Source organism: Engraulis encrasicolus, unplaced genomic scaffold (genome assembly GCF_034702125.1).
Source record: "Engraulis encrasicolus isolate BLACKSEA-1 unplaced genomic scaffold, IST_EnEncr_1.0 scaffold_185_np1212, whole genome shotgun sequence".
In the NCBI taxonomy this organism is placed as follows: domain Eukaryota; kingdom Metazoa; phylum Chordata; class Actinopteri; order Clupeiformes; family Engraulidae; genus Engraulis; species Engraulis encrasicolus.
In genome coordinates this window covers 49579-76405 of record NW_026945406.1, presented here as the reverse complement: position 1 = coordinate 76405, position 26827 = coordinate 49579, and the positions used below count along the sequence as shown (strand labels likewise).

The following is a 26827-nucleotide window of genomic DNA, read 5'->3' as shown; positions in this document are numbered from 1 at the left end:
TCCTGTTCTATTTGGTTTCACTTGCGATGGTCACATCTGATGAAATACCTTCAGACAAGGCGAGTTGAACAAGTCAAGCAAATTAACACATACGTAGGCCTACCACATCTGTGTTGTTCAGGTGGCAATTTAGACTGAATTAACCTTTATGATCAGTAGGTGGCAGTATTTCATGTGCACATGACAGTGCTTGTCTACCGTAGGTGTAATAATACCCAGTGCTACTCCACAGGGCTCAACAGACACGTGATCACAGTTGATAAGGCTTCATATGGGAGGAGATTGGAAGTGGTAGAGTCAGTCTCCTAAGCCTGCCAGACCCTCTTGTAGCTCTAGTCTTTCTTGTGAACAGACACGTCACAGCAAATGGCAATCCTCACCATTTGAAAAGCTGTGAGGAGGGAAATGGAAATAGGGGATCAGCACAATAGCAAAGGTAAACATTAAAAAAAAAAATGTAAAAATATATTTTTTTTTATCATGTTATGTTATCTGACAAAAGTATGCTACAGCAGGTGTAACTTGCAATGAGTGATATGATGGCAATTGTGTATTTTTCTGAGCGACATTTCCATTTTGCTTCTTTGTATATTTGTTACTTTAAATAAATGAACAGTGATCATACGATTCGACTGTGCTTTTGACAAAAGCAAAATGTCAAGTATCAGCATTTTTTTTTCAACTAAATGACCTAGATGTTTACATAGTGTATATATTTAAGTTTCCAAACAAAAAAATTGCCAAGCTTAATCTTAAATCATTTGATAAATACTCTAATGAAAGCGAACATTTGCTTGATTATTTTATCAACAGTGTTATGGACAAATACTATGTCATTTCAAACATACTGTATATAAAAATACTACAGAGTTGAAACAACATACGTTTGAAAGTGCTTATGTCCCTTAACAATAATGTTGTCATTAATCTGTGCAACTGATATAGAAAATGTGATTGTTGAGCTTCATAAGTAGGATTTTATGATTCATTGTGATAAAGACTGACACAATTTTCATTAGAAATCCCTGTAACGTCTGATTTGAATTTAGTCACCCTCTCCAGACGTCCTTCTCCAGAGATAATCCTTAGTGTCTGTTCATAGGATTTTTCCAACACATAAGGGATCAATAGCTCAAAAACACTTTCCCATTGCATGACATTGGACCACCCTTATGAAACACTACACCAGTGTACACGTTTGGTTATAAGTTTGACTGTACATATGGGTAAACCTGTTTCTGTTTGTTATGTCTTCTCACAGAGCTGTGTTTAGTGGTGCTGGGAGGAATCGAATCAGGCAAAACATCACTCATCAACTCTTTGTTAGGAAAAACAGACATTAAACGAGGTCTTAGGACTATAAACTGCATTAGGCACCATGGTCAGTTGAATGGTAGGCAAGTAACTGTTGTGCACACCCCTGGGTGGTGGAAGGACTTCCATCTCATTGACACAGCTCAGCGGACAAAAGATGAGCTTGTGTTGAGTGTTAGGCAGTGTCCTCCAGGACCTCATGCATTCATCCTTGCTGTTGAGGTCGCTACTTTTAATGACAGAAATAAGAGAGCAGTTGAGGAACATCTTAACCTGTTTGGTGATTATATCTGGAGTTACACCATAATGGTGTTCACCAGAGGAGAATACCTGAAGGGAAGAACCATAGAGCAGCACATTGAAAGTGAGGGGGTGGCGTTAAAAATGCTGGTAGAGAAATGTGGAAACAGATTTTGTGTCTTCGACAATCAAACTACAGGTCAAGACCAAGTTTTTCAGCTTCTGGAGGCAATAGAGAGACTTGTCGACCGTAATTGTGGCAGGCATTTTCAGCTTAATGACAAAACCTTAAGGGAAGTTGAGGAGAGGAGGAGAGCAGCTCAGGAGAGAGCAAGTCTACGTCAGCTTCAAGTACAAGACCAAAGAAATCATCTGAGGGATCAAGGTATTGTTAAGTAGTTTGCCATGCACACTACACTGATTTGTGTCTCAGGCTAGATTCTGCCTTTGCCTGAAATGAAGAAAAAAAAACATACTACTGTATATATTCGCTGAATTTCATGTAATGTCACATGTATACAGCACACACTGTACTCCATGGAGTCATCCCTGGATTCAATCTCTTAGACGTAGACCAAACTATACTGCAAGCAATATTATACATTAACCAATCATGGCCCTATAAATACAAATAATTAAAATATACAGTCTAAACAAGGCTATTGTTTCTAATATATTGAAGTGTTGTTGGAGTTGCTGCTGCTGGTTTTGTATGTTAATTGTTGTGTGGTTGTATACTCAGGTGTGCCTCGTTTATTGTCAGAGGTCAGAATTGTTCTGTTAGGATGGGTGGTGTCTGGAAAGAGTTCTGCCAGGAATACCATCCTAAACAAAGATGAATATGCTCCCTTGAGCGAAACTCAACAGTGTGAAAGAGAAACGGCATGGGTGGGTGACAGACATGTCACTGTAGTGGATACCCCTGGTTGGTGGAAGTACTTCTCTGCACAATACACGCCTGACCGGGTGAAGACAGAGCTAAAGAAAAGCATCAGTCTTGGATCTAAGAGTCCAAATGCCTTGCTCATAGTGGTTCCAGCAGAGGTTTCTTTCCTAGAGGAACAGAGGAAGATCACTGAAGATCACATGAACTTGATGTTTGGACAGATGTTTGGGGAAATGGCCTGGAAACACACCATAGTGCTGTTCACATGGGGAGACAGTTTAGGGAACACAAGCATTGAAGAGCACATATAAACTGAAGGAGAACCCCTCAGGTGGCTCGTGGAGAAATGTGGAAACCGGTACCACGTCTTTGACGTTAACAGAGGAGATGGATCTCAGGTCAGGGAACTGCTAGAGAAGATTGATGAACTTGAGGCAAGCCTTGATTTCTGTTATTTGCCAGAAAAAGTCCCAAAAAGTGAAATTACACCAAGTTATGGGGAGGACAACCAGCCAGAAGTTGTGGAGGTTCTGGACAAGGAATGGANCAAAAAAGACAAAGAACTGGAGGAGAAGGTCACAAAGCTGTGGCATGAGGCATTTGGATCAGCTTGGAAAGGAGACAATAGCATGCATCGTCATATTCAGTGTAAGTATTAGTTAGTAGAGGTGAGTGCACTAGAGTGACGTTATTAATCCCAAAAGGAAAATAAGGGTATCCTTACTAGTTGCTACTGCTGAGGGTGGCTTTACCCAATGTTTGAGTTGGCAATAAGATGACGTATCCTATTACAGGTGCTTATGGAATGGACATGGTAGCAAAGCTTTATTATACTGTTGTATTGTATTACCAAATCAATATGTGGTTCTGGGAAGGTTTGGAAGGATATGTTGATGTTGGTGATATAGAATTTGAGAAACTAACATTATATTTGGACTAGAGAAAGGGCATATTATGCATGATAATACTTTCTAACATTTTGTTTCAGTTAGTGAAAATGAGATGTCCTCGGAAACGGGTGTGCAAAAGGGATTTCCAGGTAATTTGCCTCGGACGAAGAGTTCTGAGATAAACCATCCATCAGGTAAATATACACACACTGCACTACAAGCTTAAGCCACATCTGTATTGGGCCTACATCACAACAGGCATATAAAGACTGAGTTAACATCAGTAACCGGGTCAATCCAAGTTTAACATTTTAATGTCTATGTCTGTGTCCAAATGATTTTTGTAGCTTAGTATTTCTGACTTGACACAACGACCACATGATCACTGATGCTACATGAACAATAAATTCAAGAGGCTACCCTTGCAAGCAAAGTAACATTAAACAAGAAACAGCCATGAAACATGAAAAAAAGCATGAAAAAGCATGGAACTTCTATACAAAGCAAAAAATTAAAGACGCGAAGATATGCGATACTTCAAAAAATAGCATATTATGAATGAGATTTGATGGATAGACTTGGTTTATTACATTAGTGTAAATACTGAAATAAAGTAATGAAATATTAATTGACTAAATACTAACACTAAGCGTGTTTGTTAATTGGCTATAGATGCATGCAGTCATAAATGTGTTCTGGGCTGAAAATGTTGCACGATGTTTAGACATCGTGTTTGACTTGACCAAGACATGACCACATGGTCCCAAACACTCGATGAAACAGTGTTTGCAGACCGTGCAATTCCTGCAGTTGCTTTATTTGAACTGGTCAAAAGTTCACTATCTGTGTAGATGTGTTATACCACACCCCTAAAAAGAGTGCACCTTCTGTCCTCCTGTTCAACCTACACCACTTATGATGTTCATCAATGAGATCTCATGAGAAGTCAAAGAGCTCAAGTACGCATGATCTGGCCTGTAACGCCCCACGCCACCCAGTCTGTCAACCCGCTGTTGGCCTAACCTGATACCTGACTTTGTTAAACTTTAGGCTGTGTTCCTTAGCACTTGTTTTTGTCAGCTTTTGTCATTTTGTATGTTTAATGCCTGTATGTCTGCTAAATGCAATGTGATCGTTTCAGATGATTATTTTCCTAACAGAGATTTGCCAAAAGGTTGCACCGCCTAGCCAAAGTCAGATTAAGATGAAGGAAAATATTCCAGAGAAGTTTGAGAGAGAATGGGGGAGATGCAAAGCCATCATCATGGACCGAGTTCATAGAACTTTATTTCCGGAACTCTATGCATCAGGCAGTGAGATCTTTCATTATGCTCTTCAATAAATAAAATACATTGGAAATGTTCTGTGTGTTATGTGCTAATTTATATTCTGGTTATTTAATAATCTTCAACTAATTTATCGCACACTAATTGATTCTTTGACAGCTGCACAAGCTGAACATGAGCCTCACAAATACATGAGCAGAGAGTTGGAAGAATTCGCTCGTCATGAAGCTGTTGTCATGGAGAGAGTCCAGACCATAATATTAGAGCTCTGCCCAGAGTCAGGTGAGATGTTCAGCACGGTACACTATGAGCTCAAGTGCTTTTATATTGTGCTTGAACTTTCATAACTTCATAAAATATTTTTCTCATTTACTTCAAGTAATCCCAAAAAAAACCCAAAGGATTTTTTTCCTATTTATTAATACTAGTAACCCAGTATTTGTTTTTACTTGTTTTAGTTATAGCATTAAAGAGCTTGATATCTTAGGGTCATTGAGGGTTAAAGTTCAGAATACAGTTATATTCTCAGGTTAGGTTTCCCATATGTCAGTAGTGTTACAGTACAAGTGGAATGCTGGTCGAAAACTTTTTTTCCAATGACCATCATCCCCAGGGCATTGACCTTGAACCACAATATTTTACTTTTAGGATTTTACTTCTGCCCATCAATCTTCTTTTAATTCTACCCATCATTGAGAACGAAGCAAAAAACCCCAAACTACTCCTGAAAAAAATCTAACAAAAGGTTTCTCAGCTGTGTTGGTCAGTATTAGGTGTCTTTAAAAACAAACTAAATGTCTACCAAAGTTTCATAGTTAAATGTCACTGTAAGATGGTAAAATCAGAATAATGTAGTTTATTATCAGTTGATCTGCAAGTCATAGGCTATTTTAATGATCCTATGAAATATCAAGATGATGCAATAAGTTATGTGTGCAATAATGAAATATTATGTTATGGTTTAATATTAGTCTTATTGATCATATTACGCAAGATGGTATTGTGTGGTATGAGGGAAATGCAGCATGCTATACCAGTTGCTAACTGATTACATTACAGTAAATCTTATTTTTATTTTCACTAGTGTTCTCCTCGGAACCAGATGAAGAAGAATATAAACAAGCTATACAAAAGGTATTATTGTGGCAAACACAAACCTCTGGGCTGGGTTTTGAAGAAAATTTTGATGAAAATGATTACGAGGCTGATCTGCTGATCTGACCATACGCGTTTTGCAGTCACTGTAAATATGTTTATGACTGGTAATTGAAAATGTGAGATATGGAGAAGATTCAACCCTTCATGTTTGAAGTACATTTCCAAGCCATAATGTATAGAGATTGAAGGTGCTCATATTCAGAAATGATGTATTCTACCTTTAGAGTTTTACTTGATTGTTTGCACCCAATTTCTGGAACTTGAGACACAATTCTGAAAACATCTCGCTCATTTATCAAATCCTTGAACCAATGCCACCGAACTGTAATCACAATTCCTACTTACTGTAACTGCTCAACTCAAAAACATATGTAAAATAAATGTGTTGCAGCACATCTGTGTGCTCTGAATCTAAAAACAATATTTCAGTATTTTACAATACAAATGCACTCTACACTCTCTGTAGTAAGAGGAACACTGAACAAAATAAGGCATACTGTTGGTCATGCATAGTGTTTCACCATATGCACATTGGTGTTCAAATGTTCATTTTTGAGTTCCAATTCAAAAATGATGGCTTGTGTTTGTCATTTGACAAAATTGTCTTTGAAAATAAATAAATGAATAGATAAAATTTAAAAAGATATAATTATTTTGAGACACGTTTTTGGATTTGTGCATATAGTTTTGAGAATTGGAGATAAGGTTCCAGAAGTTGTCGAGAAAGAATAATTGAGAAAAAAACTAAGTTTAACGCAAATACTGTACTCGTTCCACTGGATAAAATCATTCACATGTTACAGCCGTTGCTTAGATAATAGGGAGACAAGTAAGATAAATCCTCTGTTCTATTGTCGACCACTATTTTTGAGCATAGTAATGGTTCATGCAAGTGTTTCATGATCTTACATCTTGAGTTCATGTACAGTGTCCACCAGGATGCAAAAAACGTTGTAACTCTTCTTGATTAAAACTTATTCGCCGTTGGGCCTACTTCAGGCGACTCTTGCATAGAGACAAGGAGTAGTATGGTATATTATAATTTTAAAACTCTTTATTTTAAACTGGGGTACATATCTAAATAACATGTTAGTTTATTATTATTATTATTATTATTATTATTATTATTATTATTATTATTATCACTATTATTATCTGTTCCTACTGAAGAGGCCTATGCATATTCATGTATATGTTTCTTTGTTTTAAATTGGGTTTAGGATAAAAAGGACACAAAACATGTATGTACCTGTTTCTTCTTGTAAATGCTGTTTGAAGCTTTTAACATAACCTTTCGTGCTGCACAGTCTATAACATGAGCTCAATTGCTGACATTAGTTATTGCTGTGTTGTGAACATTTACTCAGAGCAAAGCAAACATAGATTTAAAATCACATAATAATGTGTTTTCAGATAAAACAAAATAAAACAAGATAAAACAACAATGAGGAGCTGGAAATCAAGGCAAATTTGGTGCTAGTTAACATTATGGTAGAGTGCAAGGAATGGGGTTGTGTCAAATATCGGACATCGCAATGTCATTCTGTTACAATAGCATCCAAACCACCAGACAAAATGTTGCATTTACAGTTTTCTTTAAGTGTACCTCAGTGTCCCACCTGATTGTGTGTTTTAGTGTGAAGGCATTTTATCTTTTATTCATACTTTTAAAAAATCATTTTATCTATTTTATCTTTTTATCAACCTTTTTCATATTTGTCCCACAAGGTCCTGTTTTGCCAGCATGATAGAAACTGCTCACTGGAAATATATCAAAACAAACATTATTTACACATAAACATGCAGGTAGTAAGTTACCATGCTAGTTTTAAAAGGTGCTGCGAAACCTTTTTAAGCAACATGATCTCCAAAATTCTGTGCTCCTGGACACGGAATTGCTTTCCGTGATGGACACACAGAAGTGCTCTCTCTATACTCCCACAGCTCTATGTTGACACATTCTTGTGTTTTCTCAGGATTTTTCTCATTTCAAATATTTTTTCTAAAAAAAACATTTCTTACTGACAGGTTAGGGTTAGGGATTGTTTTGGTCTGGGCACAGCTAGTATTCTTTCATTCATTATATCAATTTGATAGCCTATCAACCAACTTTAAAAGGTATTTCTCAAAAAATATGTCTTTAATGACAGGTTAAGGTTAGGGAATGTTTTGGTCAGGGCACAACTTAAATTGCTATAGCATTATTTTGTTAAGGATTAGCATTTGGTATGTATTTTCTAATGATAGAGTTAACACAGTGCTGTGGGAATATAGAAAGCACTTCCATGTGCCCATCACGGAAAACAATTCCGTGTCCAGGAGCACAGAATTTTGGAGATCAGGCTGTTTTTAACACACAACATTAAAAAAAAAAAAAAACAGAACAATGTACCAAGACATCAATCAAAAGCCATGAAGAGGTAAACAATGACACATTAGATGTTTACTCCCCAGCTTTCATCTAACCGAACAACGGCTGATTTTCTGTACATTTGAAATAATTTTTTAACAGGCCAAAAAAAAAAAACATCAGTACAAGCCTGTGTGAAAAGGTTACTTTGTGGAGCCTTCATTAACCTCTCTTCCATCTTTTCCATCTTTTTTTCTCATATGATGTACTCTTTGTAAGAATATGATTCCAATAATTAAAATGCATAACCGAAAACCATGTACGCCATACCGTGTGTTATTTTTGCATTTTCTAAGTGTAAAGTCAACATGAAGGTTTTTTGTTTTCTTTTATTTTGAATATATTATACTGAATCCTCCAATCTTAAAGGCAATAGGTCTCCTATTACAGTCTCTGTATGCTTCTGTAGTTGCAGTCACATGATTTATTTTAATGTCACTGTATGTATGTACAGAAACATGCAATGAGAACAGTAAGACAAAGCATGCGTGCATGCATGAATGTGCACTAGCCCTCAGTTTATTGTCCGTTTAACTGATTGAATCTCTGTGTTCTCCAGTTGCACATGCTTTAGCTTCATCCCACAACAGGGGTATGCCAAAAGCATGTAAATAATAACAAAGTCGTAGGGTAACTTGAATAAATCATAAAATGTGTTTATTTTGCTAGGTTACAAGGTTGCAAGGTTATTGATATAATAGCTTGTTTACCAGGCCATTTTGAATGGCTATGGTGCTTCTTGTGCTATTCGTTCATTGTCAATTACCAAAAATATTGATTACTGACTTCATTCAAAACTTTCAAAAATATATATACAGTACACACACACACACAAATGTAAAAATAGCCTACCCAATTGTTGTCAGGTTAAGTTTTCAGCATGCTTAATTTTTAAATCAGGAACGCTGTTGTAAAATATTAAATACATTTTTGCCGATGTGGCAGCTATCAGATTCACAGTGAAGTGTTACATGTACCACTTGTAATCCACACACAAGCACACACATGTACAAACAGCTGAGAAACATGATTCATAAGGTCCGTAAATGACAGCACAAAATGTATAGCAGAACATTTGTCTTCAGTACACTTTAGACCTTATCTTGGAGAGGGATGGCATGACAGGCATCCCTTTAATTTTGTGTTTGTGTAATATCCTCAGAAATAAATGGGAATACACACAGTTATTAATATACAGGACCTTTTCATTTGTGTTTTTGGTAGCAACTTTGACTTCTTTTTAGGTGCAGTAGATGGCAGTATTTGACTTTCTTCACTATCCCTCAGAGCTCAGGGCTGTGATTCCCAAAAACATTTTAAGCCTAATTTGTACTTAAGTATGAGGTGCCCCCTATACTAGTCAATATACCGCATCACTAAAAGTTAATGCATACAATAAATTTAATAGTCCTTTTTGCAATATTTGTTCTCAGCTTCTCACACATGCAAATAAAAGGGTTGTTTAAAATGTGTGTGCGAGGTAAAATAGTGTATATATAAACTTTCAGTGATGATGTGAGACCTAGTAGGCCATTTCTGATATGTTGTCAAAGGGGCACCACCTACTTACTACTTAGGCTTAAGTACAACTTAAGAGTTTTAAGACCAGCCATGCATCTTGGTGAGCTGTGCAGGGCTCAGGTCAACCTATTTCCTCCTGTGCTTTCCTGTGGTCTCAAGCTGCGTGAGGCTAGGCTCGACATGATTGATGTTCCTGTAGGCTGAGGAGCTAACCTGATTTGGCACAGGGACAATGCAGAAGAAGAATAAATGGACAAAAACCCAGGATAGAGAGGCTCTGTGAATGTGGAGTGGAATGTGTGCAGGTGGGTGAGTGTGTCAGAGGAGACGCTGTAGAAGGACAGAGTGCCGTCTGGCCAGTCCAGGTACACTCCTACTCTGCTAGAGGCGGAGGAAGGGGCAGCTATGACTGTCGTTTTCTTATTGTGATAGGCAGTGTAACTGCCACCATGGCAACTCAGACTCCAGGACTTGTCATTCTGTCCAAACCTGCTCTCATCCCCCGATCCTATCCTCTGGATACTTTTATATGCCACTGCTATCACAGGCAAACCACCACTCCACTCAGCCTCCCAGTAGCAACGTCCAGACAGACCCTCTCTACACAACACCTGATTATAGTAGTCAAATCTGTCTGGGTGGTCAGGAAACAGCTGCTCCTCACTCACATGTGTCACCTTTCTGTTCCCCTGAGAGAGAGACAGGTATATGTATGCTGTGTTTGGCTCCAGTGTCAGATCACAGGCATCTGCACACACAAGGAGAGGAGAGAGGAGAGAAAATGGTCATCAGAATATGAGAAAAGAGATTGTATGCTCACGCTCTCTTTCTCAGGCACACTCATCCACACAGGAAACTGAAATTCTGCATTCTGACCAAAAGCAACCAAAGGTAATAGGCCGCAGAGATTGCTGAAGAAGCTTCGCCACAAATTGCATTATTCGCTTGACTGGTTTGATTTACAGTAGTTTAACACAGAGCAACCGTCTTGTCCACCTGGGACACTGGAAGATATGTACATTAGGGATGGGCATAATTTACTGACTTCAATATAGTTTTGACTTGGCAGACGGTTTAGAATAAATAAGATAAATTAATATCAAGCTCTTCATTTAGCGTGGCGAAGGTTGAATCTATTCATATTCAGATTTGAGCAGACTGCTGGAAGGAGTTAAATAGCAGTTGCTTTTGTTTTGTTTTGTTTTGTTAGAGAATAGACTACTTGTAGAGCACAATTCTGAAGGTTTTTTTTAGTGCTCTGCAGTACACACAGAAGTGAAGTGAATGACATTGTAAATGTCTCCAGCCATGAAGTGCCAGCCTTGGTCCTTCTCTTCTTGGCATTGTGCTAAAATAGTGTTAAATACAACTCCTTAATCAAAACAAATGGTGAGGAGTGGTTGGAACCCATTGCTCCTTGGGAATTGAATGATTGCCATGTCTTAGATTTCAAACACACATGCACACACATGTACAGTACACACACATGCATGCACTTGCACTTGCACTTGCACTTGCACTTGCGTGCACACACACACACACACACACACACACACAATGGCCCTCATTTATCAAAGCAGCGTACGACGAGAATCATACGTACGTCGTGCGTACGTTCTTTTTCTACGACCAGTTGGCATTTATCAAATCTCATCATGAGCGCAGGAAACATAAAATCCTACGACAGCTCTCAGACGGTGTACGCCGTTTTCAAGTTGGACTTGAGATGACTATGATCACCAACTTGAGCAGCAGTTGTAGCGCAACAACTCATTATCATAAATATGTGACCTATATAATTACAAAATGTTTTTACATTGTATATTTTGCCAATAAGCCAACTTCTACCTGTTTGAATTGGTGCACCCTTCCTGGGAGCACTGCGAAATCTGGCATTTAGGTCAACAACTGCAAGAGACTTCTAATTTGTGATTTGACGCGATGTGTGAATAATTGTGCAATATACATCCGCGTATTGGAATGTGCCTTCAGTCGTGGGATCATAGACTGACGTCCCTTTTTTTTAACAGCTGGGAGTTCATGCGCACATCAATCAATAGCCTACATAGCCTACAGTAATAATCTCCCTTCTTCGACGTTTGATCGCACACAACTACTATCCGAATATAGGCATACACCAGACACGTGTGTGTCCGATAACACTTTATAGTCGTCCATAGGTGGTAAAAGAGCTATCCCATCGAAGGACTGGAGCGCAGGAGAGAAGCAGGGCGCACATGAGCGCGAGAAGGACAGCGCACTGGACATGTAAAACTCTCCTTCCCAAACAAATGGTTTGGGCACTGTTTGTTGGCCAGTTTCACGTAGGACCCTTTTCTTGACCTCGTTTACAAAAAAGGTTTATCATACATTTAAAAAAATAAATAATATTCATTAAAAAATATCTTCATTATGTCTACTGTAGTCAATAAAACATTTAATTGTAACCATAATTATTTGGAAATCAATCTACCCCTTCCATATTGAGAACCGAAACACTGTTGACTGCTGTTGATTATTTCCACGTGTTATTTTGTTGTCTACCTCGCGTAAAGCCTAATTTCAAGCTGTCAATCAACCAGAAACGTGGATGTTTTAGCCGGTTTGCGTCTCTCCATGTCGCAAACTCAGGGGAGTTTGTTTTTGAGAAGGTGTGATTATTCTAATTACGATGGTTTTCAGACGCTGGATTCATCAACAGCCGCTCGCTCTTACGATGAGATTGGAGAGGTACACATGTTTAGTAAATCTCACGTGAGCCTCGTCGTACGACGAGATCTGCGCTCATTTCTGCGATGGTTTCTACGCAAGTTTGATAAATGAGGGCCAATGTGTGGACCTTAGGTTTCACAGCTGTTGGGATAGGGTTGGCCACATGGGAGGGTTATTACTGATTGTTCATTGATATCACTACCTATGACTATCCAATTGCTTAATGGCACACCCCTCTTTCTCCCCAGCACACCCAGGTTTCTCCCTCTTTTTCGAGCCACCACTTGTCTGTCATGGGATTTTGCAGTTATATAAATATACTGTATATAACCCTGAATGCAACAACCAAAGACGACCCTTGCGCTGTTGACCCTTGCCCAGATGGAGCCACAAGTAAGAGACCTCTCTGTGGGTAGCTCTGCCAAGTATGTCTGTCTGTATGTCTTAGGTCACACACACACACGCGCGCGCACACACGCACACACTCTAAACACACAATGTTGACACATTATTACTCACACATTCTCAATTCAGGTTGGATTCTACTATTTCCTCCGTGGTGGTACCTTCAGATGAAGGAAAGAAAGAATAGATAAGCAGTCTGCTGATCACAACAATAAAATGGCCATTCAAACATTTTTACACTCGATACTCTCCTATGTATGATCCCTCTCAGGAGTATTAAAGGACATCATCAGTTACAAAGCATAGTGAACATCTATTCAAAAACCAATTGAATCAAACACAGGTAACACGTCTGTAATAAAGACTGTACCAGTGAATGAACTCTATAGTGACGATAACAAGCATTCTGCAGACTCTTTCCCTGTACTATTTTGCAGCCCCAACGAGAGAAAAAGAGTTAAACACCAACCTTAATATCTGCACTTTATGGTGGCGTAGTGCAGCATTTAGAAGTTGAATTCCGGATGAACTCATATAATATTCACTCAGGTCCAGCTCTGTCAGGGAGACCCAAGACTGCACAGCAGATGATATGACCTCACAGGGTCCTTCTGTCAGTTCACACCCAGCAAGCCTAAAGAAGACGAAGTAAAAGAAGAAGACAGTCAAGATGTAATAACTAACATACCGTAGGCTACAATAAATAAACCGTACCGTCATTTTATATTTCTCTGGTTAGAATCACCATATAGGCTGCAGGCACGTGACCTGGACTGGGGTGTGTGTGTGTGTGTGATATAGACACACCCTTACAGAGTTGGCTCTTGTAAAACCTTGAAGAAATTATTCATCCAATTATACCAACCTCAGTGTCTCCAGCTTACAGTGTGGATTTAGTGCTTCAGAGAACTCCTCTCCACAACTACCCAGAATGTTCTTACTAAGGTCCAGGTCTCTCAGGTGGGAATTTACTGATTGCAGAGCAAAAGCCAAAATACAACCAGCCTCCTCAGTGAGTCCGCAGCCAACAAGTCTGTAAAATGAAGGGGTAAGACAGTCACACAAATACATGTACATACTCAGTCATAGGTAGTCATGGGTGAGCGGTTAGGGCGTCAGACTTGTAGCCTAAAGGTTGCCGGTTCGACTACCGACCCGCCAGGTTGGTGGGGGGAGTAATCAACCAGTGCTCTCCCCCATCCTCCTCCATGACTGAAGTACCCTGTGTGGTACTGTCCCACCGAACTACTCCCTTGGGGTGCCATGATTGGGGGCTGCCCCCTTACACGGGTGATTCATGAATGCAATTTCGTTGTGTGCAGTGTGCAGTGTTCACTTGTGTGCTGTGGAGTGCTGTGTCACAATGACAATGGGAGTTGGAGTTTCCCAATAGGGCTTTCACTTTCACATACTCAGGTTATCAAGCCCTATAGTATGTAGGCTTGAAAAAAGTTTGTCTAACTGAATATGCAGGGCAGCACGCCCTCTTACTGTACTGTATTTAGGCTTACAGTACTATTTTTCATGCTTAACTGATTACTGAATAGACCATTTAACAAAGTTAAACCAACAAACCAATGCCCTAACCCAATGAGAAACAATATAGATGTTTGGACAGAGAACAGATTTTTCGCTTTTCTGTTTTCCCTTCTTGTCAATGTCTGTTTTGAAACTATTAAACACACACACACACACACACACACACACACACACACACACACACACACACACACACACACACACACACACACACACACGTGCGCGCAGGGGCGTGCACGTAAAGTATTCGTTACATTAACAAAACAAGCAAAAACACCAACCTCAAAGTCTGCAGCATACAGTTGGGGTGACGTAATGCTGTATGTAGAAGCTGAACTCCACGCACACTCAGGTGATTATCACCCAGATCCAGCTCTGTCAGTGAGGCACAAGACTGCACAGCAGAGGCTACAATCTCAGAGGATTCACCAGTCATTTTACAGCCAGCAAGTCTACAAAGGCACAGATCATAGAAAAGGCAGAAAGGACAATGTTATCACCACAGACTCGAAATCGCATACTATACTCCCAATTGGTTAAAATTGGAGTAAAATTAAACAAACTATTATTATTACTACTACTATTATTATTATTATTATTATTATTATTATTATTATTATTATTATTAGTAGTAGTAGTAGTAGTAGTAGTAGTAGTAGTAGTAGTATTGTTACTATTCAACAAGAAATTAATAATGACTTGTTTCTTTATTCTACAATAAGAAGAAAGAAGTAAGTTAAAAGCCAACCGTAATATCCTCAGTTTACAGCTGGGGTGACTCATTCCTGCATTCAATAGCTGAAGAGCAGTGACACTCATGTGGTTGTTAGTCAGGTCGACCTCTGTCAGAGACTTAACATACTGCACTACAACCTCACAGTGCTTCTTTGGTAGTTTACAGTCACCAAGCCTACAACGAAATAGCAGGGTAACAGCATGCTTCATGAACAAATTAAACAAAGAATAGGAAAAAAACATGAATTGTGTGAATCATTTACAATATCAGTCAAACCTCTATTAAACAGTCAGAGTTTAGTGGTAGGCAACAAGGCTCATTCACTGAGAGACTTCATCAGTTCTTATTCTGAGGTGGAAATCTAAAAGGTATTTTTCTCTGGATAGCGGATCTGTCATGGCCTTGGACTCTTTTTGCTTTAGACTTTGTGTTTCCCAGTTTTTCTCCATGTGTCCTGTTTCTAGCCTGCTTGTGCTTTGTTTATGCTTTGCCCTGTCATTTCCTCTGTCAACATGCCTTTGTGCTGTCAATTTAAGCCCTGTGTTTCTCTTGTCCTGTGTTGTGTCATTTGTCAGATTCATAGAATCCTGTATCCTGTTGAACCCTGTTGACCCCTGAATCCTTTGATCGTAGTGTACTGCAATTGGGCTCCCGTGTCTGCAACTGTGACAGGATCTGTAGGCCAATTCCATTTCACATGGCAGCCACATCTCAAGGTGTGAATTGGCCTCAGGGTCATGAAAGTGGTCACAAATCCCAGAGTCAAAGGTGTGAAAATTAGAAAAACTGAAATTTGTTTTTCAAACTACAAGAAAGTTCAGTTGCCTATAACTAAACTCTATTGACTAAGATGACACCTGAATGAACGAGACATTTCACAGACTGTAAAATACCACTCAATGAACAATACCAACCTGAGTTTTTCCAGCTTACAGTGTGGATTGAGTGCTGCAGAGCATAACTCATCTACACAACACTCCAGACTGTTCATACTCAGGTCCAGGTCTTTCAGGTGGGAATTTGCTGACTGCAGAGCAAAAGCCAAAATACAACCACCCTCCTTGTTGAGTCCACAGCCAACAAGTCTGTAAAATGAAGTTGATATGGTGATTAGAGTGAAAAAGAGATAATGGGTGATGACACCACATGCATAATGAGTGAAGACATCACATGCATTCCATACCAGAAGATCGAGTAAATTATTATCGTAAACCTTCATTACAAACCTCAGTGTCTGCAGTTTGCAGTTTGGACTCTGAAGTCCAGACAGCAGCTTCTCTCCCGTCTTCTGTAGATCATTGTCACTCAGGTCCAATTCTCTTAAAGTGGAGTTTGCAGAGTGCAGAACTGAGGTAACATTCTCACAACTCTTCTCTGTCAGCTTACAGTCAGTTAATCTGTGATAAGGAAAGGAATATAAAGCTTTTTAATAGAATGTAAAACATAAATGCAGTGTCAGAGCTAGTTCAGGCAGGCTATGGTAGTAGTCAAAAGCTTGTGCTTCTTATTTGTTTCAGGTGCTCTAGATCAGTTAATCAATTGTCTTCGCTCCTCATTGGTCAGTTTAAAATTTGGTGCCTTTGAAAGTTTTCTATGAAGAAACTGCATGTAGGTGAGATGGATCGGGGACGTATACTACACGAATGATATTGCTTTAGGTCCCTAGTTATATACATACTATCAGGAAAACACATTTTCAGAAGTAGAGTAATTACAAACAAGGTAATTTCTGTGCAGTCCAAACCCAATTGTAGACCTGTGACCTCACAGCAAACTCCAGTATGAAAAGCAGGTGCACTACCATGTGAAAGCTGGGCTTCTAGCTAGCTCGATGACGTATTTTACAGAGGCTTAAAAATCTACTTCCACTGAGAACCAGTTCTACTCAATTCTTTTGAAATATGGAGCATCATCCCTAGTTCACATGCTGCACCTGTAAGTGGCGTGTCACCTCCACTGGCTGTGTTTCCCAATCACAAAAACAACACAGAGCGTTGGAGTGAATCTGGAAGAACCTGTACACTTTATGTCACTTTGAAAAGGTGTCGCCCACGTGGGTTTATGCCCACCCATAGATGTATTATATAGATGCCCATAGATATTTTTTTCTTGTTTTTTTTTTCTTTTCTAAAAACATGCTGAGTATGTTTTTTCCACAATTTGCGGCTGGTGACACGAAACCCTGATTAGTCTGACTATCTGCTGGTGCTACTCTGCGATGGGGCACCTGAGTCACACCCTCTACTTCCTGATTCATGGGCCAATAAGTTGCAAAAAACTGAATACATGTGAACGAGGCGAGTCGTGGTGGATTTGTGGTGCATAGCTGGAGGTCAAAGGCTTGGATTGGTGTTGAAAAACCACTCATTTCAAGCTCAGTAATTATTTTTTGACTCCCCATGCCCCATGAAGTAGAGGGCGTGACTTAGGTGCCCCATACACACAGAGCAGGGAGCCAATCAGAGGCACCTCATTTTTGTGTCACGGAGATCCACGAGAAAGATGAGAAAACCCAAGCCACTTTACTAACCTACAAAGACAGCTTGAAACAAAGCAAACAGAACATGTTTTAAACAAAAACGAAAAAACTATGCATTCAATAATAATGGTGAACACAGCAATATTGATGAATTGACAATGAAAGTAAATCTTCATCGGATCAGATCTTCATCGGAGGATGTTTATTAACATTCCATATCAAGCTCTGCAGTCATCTGTTACATACGCCTCTTGCTATAAATGCACACCACATTTTGCACTCATCTAATGATTACTAACCTCAACATCTCCAGCTTACAGTGTGAATTCTGAAGTCCAGACAGCAGCTTCTCTCCTGACCTCCGCAGGACATTATGACTCAAGTCCAGATCTCTGACGGGGGAGTTCACAGACTGCAGGGCTGAGGCCACAGTATCACAGGATGTCTCTGTCAGTCCACATCCAGCAAGTCTACAGATTGAATGGTTAAATCATGTCAAATTCAAACACAATTCAATGAACCATTCTAATCCAAATAAAAAGGCCAATTATAGAAAATCTCTCAGAGTAGTTAATGCCTTTTCTAGTGTGCTGATACTTTTCTGTAAATGATTGACTACTTTGTCTAGGAAAACAAAACATAATATTCTATATACAAAGTAAGACCACATCTAATTTCTAGGGCTAGGTATACAATACAAGGAAATGTGCATATAATATAACTCTTATTATTTACGGTCATAGTGTCATAACATTACATCATATTTCACTTAGCTGATACTATTATCCAAAGAAACTTTCAGTTATTACAGGGTATTGATTACAGTCCTTGGAACAATGTGGGATTAGGTGCCTTACTAAATACTGGTTAGGGTGGGATTTGAACCTACAACCTTTTCATCCATAGACTCTGTAAGCATTAGCCCATATTAGTTCAACTCACATGGCCTTTCTGCAGCATCTGACAATTGGAACCAGTCTCTTGCGACCTTCTTGAGAGGTGTTGTATTTTTTGGGGTCAAACTCATCCAGTACGTCATCAGATATCAAAAGAACATGAGCTAAGGCAGAGCATTGAGCAAGTGAGAGCTTGGTCACTGAACCCTTTCCCTTCTTCAAGAAAGCCTGGATGTCATCATGAACAGAGGAGTCATGCATTTCCACCAGGCAATGGGAGAGATTGATGTATCTCTCAGGGGAGATGTTCGGTCTCTGAATCTCTTTCAGGTTCTTAATCACTTTCTTCACACTCTCTGGGCTGCTGTGTATGCGTGTCAGGAGGCCAAGCAGGAGTTTCTGATTTGATTCGAGAGAAATGCCATGAAGGAAACGAACAAACAAATCAAGATGTCCATTCTTGCTTTCCAAAGCTTTGTTCACTTCACTCTTCAATAGCTCATCAAGGGTCATGTCTGCATCTGCTGTAACCTTGGCTTTTGTTTTCACAAAAGGTCCTAAGGCAATCATATTCTTATTCAGATAAGAAGAAAACACATGCAGTGCTGCAAGAAACTCCTGAATGCTCAGGTGTACAAAGCAATAGACCTTCCTCTGCTGAAACACAGATTCTTCTTTGAAGATCTCAGTGCACATGCCAGAGTACACCGACGCTGCATTGATATCAATGTCACACTCTTTCAGATCTTCTTCATAAAACATGAGGTTGCCAATCTCTAGATGCTTGAAAGCCAACTCTGCCAACTTCAAAATTACATCCTTATGTGATTTCAGGTGCCCATCTGTCTCACCATCTCTTTGATACTTCTGGTCCTTCCTTGTGGTCTGGATACGCAGGAAATGTATGAACATCTCGGTCAGAGTTTTAGGGACTTCTTTCCAATCATTCTGTTCAAGTATCTGCTGAAGGACAATGGCAGCAATCCAGCAGAACATAGGCATGTAGCACATGATGTGGAGGCTCCTTGTTGTCGTCATGTGCGAAATTATTCTGTTGGCTTTAGTTTGGTCAGTGATTCTCTTTATGAAATACTCTTCCTTCTGTGTGTCATTAAACCCTCGCACTTCTGTCATCAGGTCCACACACTGAGGAGGAATCTGACTGGCTGCAGCTGGTCTGGAGGTTATCCAGATGAGAGCAGAGGGAAGCAGAGTTCCCTGAATGAGGCTTGTCATCAGCACATCCACTGATGCTGTTTGTTTCACATCAAACAATTTCTGCTTCTCTTGGAAACTAAGTGGGAGTTGACTCTCATCCAAACTATCAAAGATGAACACGACATTGCAATCTCGGTACTCAGCATTCTCTAACTGCCTAAGCTCAGGGTGGAAGTCAAGTAGGAGCCTGTGGAGGCTGTACGGATCATGTTTAACCAGATTCAGCTCCCGGAAGGGAAGTACAAACATGAAGTCTATATCGTGATTAGCTTTCTCCTCTGCCCAATCAAGAATGAACTTTTGCACTGAGACTGTTTTTCCAATGCCAGCAATTCCCTTTGTCATGACTGTTCTTGTCTGTACTTTCTGTCGTGGTAAGGGCTTGAAAATGTCATTGCAATTTATGGCTGTGTCCTCTGTTGTTTGTGTTCTGAATGCAGCTTCTACCTGCCAAACTTCATGTTCATTGTTCATGCCCTCACTATCTCCCTCCGTAATGTACAGCTCTGTGTAGATATCGTTCAGGAGTGTTTGAGCCCCTGGCCGTTCGATGCCTTCACATATGTTCTCAAATCTTCTCTTCATGCTGGCTTTGTGGCTCATCAGTACTTCATTGAGCTTATGGTTGTCTACAAGGGATATATAAGAAGACAACATTTTCATTCATTTGTTTCTTTAATATTGTTATATAATATAATTCCTAAATCCCGTGTTTATTAAAAACAGCCTTTGTAAACCTGATAACGTAGCCCTCTTGATTGAAGGTGTTGGTGCCATAGTTGTGTCAGGTTGTATCTTGCATCTCTTCCTGGACTGGGGGGAGCTGCAATCTCCTGAAAGACCCGAGTGGATGCTTTGGGGGAGAGAATACACATACAGTTGAGGACGATATTATTAGCCCCCCTCCTGAAATTAGACATTTCTCTTGATTTCTCAGTAAGAATGACCATTATTCACCGTTTCTCTTATTCTGGAATCAAATACACTGATGGAGATAATGTGTTATGAGTTGAATTTGGATTTGTCCTTTGTTACAATGAGTTTAAACAAAAAAGGGCAAAAATGACAAGGACAAAATTATTAGCCCCCTGATCATTAATAGTCAATATGGCGCCATTTATGAACCAAAACTGACAACAGGCTCTGATAAGTTGCTACCTAGGTTGGCACATGCCCCACAAGGGATTTTGGCCCATTTCTTCACTGCAAAGTGTTCTAGCTGGTCCAAATCGCATGGATGCTGAGCATAGACATTAACCACAGACTTTCAGTGGGATTGAGGACTGGACTATGAGCGGGTGATTCCAATATCATGGTTTTAGTGTCCTTGAAGAACCTCTGAACTAATCTAAATGTATGCTTTGGGTTACAATGTTGTTGGAAGACCCAGCAATCCAGATTCAGACCCAGACTCACTGTGTCTGAGGCTGAATAACAGACTAAACTTGATGCCCTTCCACTATGTGTAACTGTGGAAACTGCTTAGCCTCATTAGACCAAAGAAGCATTGGACACCTGCCTAGATTATTGTTATTGACCTGGCCTCACCTGGTGGGTCCCCCCCCCAAGAAAGACAGTTGTTAGGGCTTGTCATCATATTGGGCTTTGGGGCCATCATCACAGAAGAACCCCTTTACTAAAGGCAGTGCATATCAGAGTGTTATTGAGCTTTGCCTGTGAACATTTGAAAGTCAAAAATGAGTTTTGAACGTCTCTGCTTTCATCTGATGATATTCAATTGCACCTGCTTTGATGCATGAATTCTGCTTCTGTCAGGTGAAGAAAGGGATAGACCTTGAATCGTTATAAGATGGTTTCCACAATTGAACATGGTGGTGGATGCATCATTCTGTGGCAGCCTCAGCCACAGGAAACCTTGTTTGGGTGTACGGCACCATAAAAACTGAAAATTATGATAGAATGTGGAAAGTGACCTTGCAAAAATATGCTCATAGAGGGAGTTAAGATATTCACTGGATCTTTCAATAAGATAATAACCCAAAACTTGCATCCAAAATAGTTCAAATGTTCTTCAAGGATACTAAAACCATGGTCATGGAGTGGTTCAGACCTCAATCCTTTAGATAGTATTTGAAGAGTGCTGAAAATGAATGTCCATCCTCAACATCCATGCAATTTGGACCAGCTTAACTATTTGCAATGAAAAAAATGGGCCAAAATCCCTGGTAGGACATGTGCCAACATAGTTAACAACTAATCAAAGTGCCTGGTGTCAATTTTTTTTTCATAAATGGCACTGTATTGACTATTAATGATAAGGGGGCTGATAATTTTGTCCTTGCCATTTTTACACTTTTTTGTTTAAACTCATTGTGAAAATGGAAAAGTCCAAATTTAACTTATTGGATACTATCTCCATGGTGTATTCATTTCCAGAATAACATGCATTTATTAATAATGATCATTCTCAATGATCAATGAAGAGATATGTCTAATTTCAGGAGGGGGGCTAATAATATCGTCCTCAACTGTATACTCACACAGTCTGGAAATGTTTACGTTCATAAACATAGTCACATGCATTTACAAACATATACTGTGTAGACACACACACACACACACACACACACACACACACACACACACACACACACACACACACACACACACACACACACACACTTGTACCAGTTAATGTTGAAATTTGAATGACTTGTTGACATCTTACTTTGGGTCAGACTGTGGAGGAACATTGCTGAAGACTGGAGGCGACACCATAGAGCAGTCACTCTTCATGGACACACAGCTGGGTACTGGAGACACTGCCCTGGGCCTGGGACAGAAGGACACACATGTGGGAGGGAGAGAGAGAGAGAAAGAGAGAGGGAGAGAGAGAGAGAGAGAAAGAGAGAGAGAGGGAGAGACAGAGAGAGAGGGAGAGAGAGAAAGAGAGAGAGATTAAGTGATCACGGTCTATCTGTAGAGAAAGGGTGTTGAAAAAAAATGGCTACCAAGAGATTGGCGGATCTGTACTCACTGTACGACTGATGAGGTATGCACTGAGACGCACATTAGACGTTAATATTTTCTAATCTTTGCAAAAGAATACATATAAAAAAATAAAATAAAAAATAAAATAAATTATTATTAATTTTTATTAATTATACATATAAAAACATATTTTAATCCACAAAAATCTGAAAAATTGGCTCACTTTCTTGGAGGACATACCCTACCCCAAGGGACAGTGGGAGTACACAATTAACTGCTCTGTGTGTGTGTGTGTGTGTGTGTGTGTGTGTGTGTGTGTGTGTGTGTGTGTGTGTGTGTGTGTGTGTGTGTGTGTGTGTGTGTGTGTGTGTGTGTGTGTGTGTGTGTGAGATACTCACAGGTATGCCAATAAAGCATATTTGAATTTGACATTTCTTGGGGGCTTCCTTACACAAGTTTGGGTCTTTATTAGTCTAATAAATGAGCATGAAAAAACACCCTTTTCTGAGTCCCAAGAATGAATTTGTCACATGCTTATGTGAGCCACTTAGACTTCAGCTGAGTTATTAGGTATGGAGGTGGGGAATCCAATTACCCTTCCCCCCAATCCACCGATGTTGTTTTGCAAGCATGGACCTATGGCTATGACTATGACTAGAAGAAAGAAAAAGCTTTTACCCGCTTACGGATGTTTTGCTTTCATCCAGGATAGCCTAAGAATAACCCAAGTAAACAAAGCAGTAAAATGCAGTTTTTCTGTGATTGTTTGTTAAGAGAAAAATGCCAACCAAACCCACATGAACCTGTGTGGAAAAAGTAATTGCCCCACTTGTTAAATAATGAGGTAATTGTGATTAATCATATTATTGTGGAAAATTGATGTGACCCGACTTCAATGTTGAACGCATCATGGCCATTATGAAGACAGAGAATGTCCTAACCAAGTATTGACCATTGCATGTTATGTAGAAAGTACCAAATTTCAACTGATATAATGTGACCCGAATTTTGATGAAGAAAAATGTGATTTTATAACAATATTCTAATAATGCGAATTCCCCAATTCATGGGTTTTTTGAGCTGGAAGGCCAACGTATATAAAAAGAAAAAAAATAATGATTGGAATAGTTAAAAAACTGGGCCATGAATCTACAATCCATGACAGTTTAACATTATTGATGGAATTATGGAAATAAATCAACTTTTTCATGGTATTCTAATAAAAAGGCCTGGAGCTGTATATACAGGTATTGGACAAAATAATGGAAACACTTTTAAATTTAGAGTGGGTAGTTTCATGGCTCAAGTGGACCAGCTTTTTGGCCAATCTTCATTAATTGCACATTGCACCAGTAAATTCAAGTGTGAATGTTTTTATTAGCAGGGTAAGAGCACAGTTTTGCTCAAAATTTTGCAATGCACACAACATTATGGGTGACATATCAGAGTTCAAAAAGGAGAAATTCTTGGTGCGCGTGTAACTGTTGCATCTTTCACAGAGACAGCAAAACTTTGTGATGTATTAAGAGCCACGGTATCCAAGGTAATGTCTGCATAACACCAAGAAGGATGAACCGCATCCAACAGGATTACCTGTCGATGCATCTGTTGCCTGATAATATTAAGGCTGAATATCTGTTGTTTTTATTATTTAATTAATGTCCAGAAGTCTTTGAGTGAAGGTTCTGGCTAGCAAACATGCTATTCGCAAATGTTTGTATGTTTCAAGCGAGAATTAAGCGACGTCTGAGGCTATAGTGATATGAAACAATGCTTTTATGAAGGGCGATAAAGGGACAACTTCTCATTGGCATAAAATCAGATAGTCAGTAAATTAAGTAGACCTAGGTCTACAAATAGTTCCGATTCTTAAATTAATTGAAGTCACACATGTGCATGGTGGCAACAACTTTATTTTAACGTTATTTTAATTCAACATCCATGCAATTTGGACCAGCTTAACTATTTGCAATGAAAAAAATGGGCCAAAATCCCTGGTAGGACATGTGCCAACATAGTTAACAACTAATCAAAGTGCCTGGTGTCAATTTTTTTTTCATAAATGGCACTGTATTGACTATTAATGATAAGGGGGCTGATAATTTTGTCCTTGCCATTTTTACACTTTTTTGTTTAAACTCATTGTGAAAATGGAAAAGTCCAAATTTAACTTATTGGATACTATCTCCATGGTTTATTCGTTTCCAGAATAACATGCATTTATTAATAATGATCATTCTCAATGATCAATGAAGAGATATGTCTAATTTCAGGAGGGGGGCTAATAATATCGTCCTCAACTGTATACGCACACAGTCTGGAAATGTTTACGTTCATAAACATAGTCACATGCATTTACAAACATATACTGTGTAGACACACACACACACACACACACACACACACACACACACACACACACACACACACACACACACACACACACACACACACACACACACTTGTACCAGTTAATGTTGAAATTTGAATGACTTGTTGACATCTTACTTTGGGTCAGACTGTGGAGGAACATTGCTGAAGACTGGAGGCGACACCATAGAGCAGTCACTCTTCATGGACACACAGCTGGGTACTGGAGACACTGCCCTGGGCCTGAGACAGAAGGACACACATGTGGGAGGGAGAGAGAGAGAGAAAGAGAGAGAGAGAGAGAGAGAGAGAGAGAGAGAGAGAGAGAGAGAGAGAGAGAGAGAGAGAGAAAGAGAGAGATTAAGTGATCACGGTCTATCTGTAGAGAAAGGGTGTTGAAAAAAAATGGCTACCAAGAGATTGGCGGATCTGTACTCACTGTACGACTGATGAGGTATGCACTGAGACGCACATTAGACGTTAATATTTTCTAATCTTTGCAAAAGAATACATATAAAAAAATAAAATAAAAAATAAAATTAATTATTATTAATTATTATTAATTATACATATAAAAACATATTTTAATCCACAAAAATATGAAAAATTGGCTCACTTTCTTGGAGGACATACCCTACCCCAAGGGACAGTGGGAGTACACAATTAACTGCTCTGTGTGTGTGTGTGTGTGTGTGTGTGTGTGTGTGTGTGTGTGTGTGTGTGTGTGTGTGTGTGTGTGTGTGTGTGTGTGTGTGTGTGTGTGTGTGTGTGTGTGTGTGTGTGTGCGCGTGAGATACTCACAGGTATGCCAATAAAGCATATTTGAATTTGACATTTCTTGGGGGCTTCCTTACACAAGTTTGGGTCTTTATTAGTCTAATAAATGAGCATGAAAAAACACCCTTTTCTGAGTCCCAAGAATGAATTTGTCACATGCTTATGTGAGCCACTTAGACTTCAGCTGAGTTATTAGGTATGGAGGTGGGGAATCCAATTACCCTTCCCCCCAAGCCACCGATGTTGTATTGCAAGCATGGACCTATGGCTATGACTATGACTATAATTTAAAGGGACACTGCAGACTGCTTTGGAAATCTTGGACAGTATTAACTATCTGTGACAAGTCGACAGATGAAGATCCTGTAAGTAACCTGTTTTCAAATGTGTTTCTCTTTCTACCATAGTGCTGTGGCTAGAGGTAACATGCCCGCATGCTATGTATAGCATTACAGTAAGCTAGTGTTGTTTTCGTAGCCTAACTTTACTCATAAAGAATATCCTGTCCTTAATCATAACCTGTCTTTCAAGCAAAATCAGTCAGCTTAGTGTATATATACAGTATGTATGTGTATTTGTGCTAAATTAAATTAATTCAAATCTGATACCTGTTCATATTTGAATGAATATTTGATATCTTACTTTGAGTCAGACTGTGGAGGATCATTGCTGAAGACTGGAGGTGACACCATAGACCAGTCACTCTTCATGGACACATGGCTGGGCACTGGAGACACTGGCCTGGGCCGGTGACACACACAAATGCACGCACACACACACACACACACACACACACACACACACACACATACACACACACACACACATTGTACTGTGCGAAAGCTTTTACCCGCTTACGGATGTTTTGCTTTCATCCACGATAGCCCAAAAATAACCCAAGTAAACAATGCAGTAAAGTGCAGTTTTTCAGGTGCAGTCAAGCTGCTGATGCTCAGACCAGACCTGCGATAAAAACTTGATTTGAAAACACATGTCCGAGTCTACAACATGATCACATTTTTGACAATCGTTGATATG

At 39.4% G+C, this 26827-nt stretch overlaps 1 protein-coding gene across 1 annotated transcript; it reads right to left on the bottom strand.

Annotated features, from left to right (window-relative positions):
- Positions 1 to 8873: 8873 nt before the first annotated feature.
- On the bottom strand, positions 8874 to 26462 carry LOC134442631 (NACHT, LRR and PYD domains-containing protein 3-like). Its single transcript, XM_063192676.1, has 11 exons — positions 26432 to 26462; positions 25151 to 25255; positions 22380 to 22484; positions 20428 to 20543; positions 18519 to 20319; positions 17876 to 18046; positions 16324 to 16494; positions 14643 to 14813; positions 13688 to 13855; positions 13368 to 13456; positions 8874 to 10453 (listed from the first exon to the last, which is right to left on the bottom strand). The coding sequence occupies exons 2-11, from the start codon at positions 25216 to 25218 to the stop codon at positions 9822 to 9824; spliced, it is 3492 nt and encodes a 1163-aa protein (XP_063048746.1). The 5' UTR covers positions 25219 to 25255; positions 26432 to 26462; the 3' UTR covers positions 8874 to 9821.
- Between the last annotated feature and the right edge of the window lie 365 nt (positions 26463 to 26827).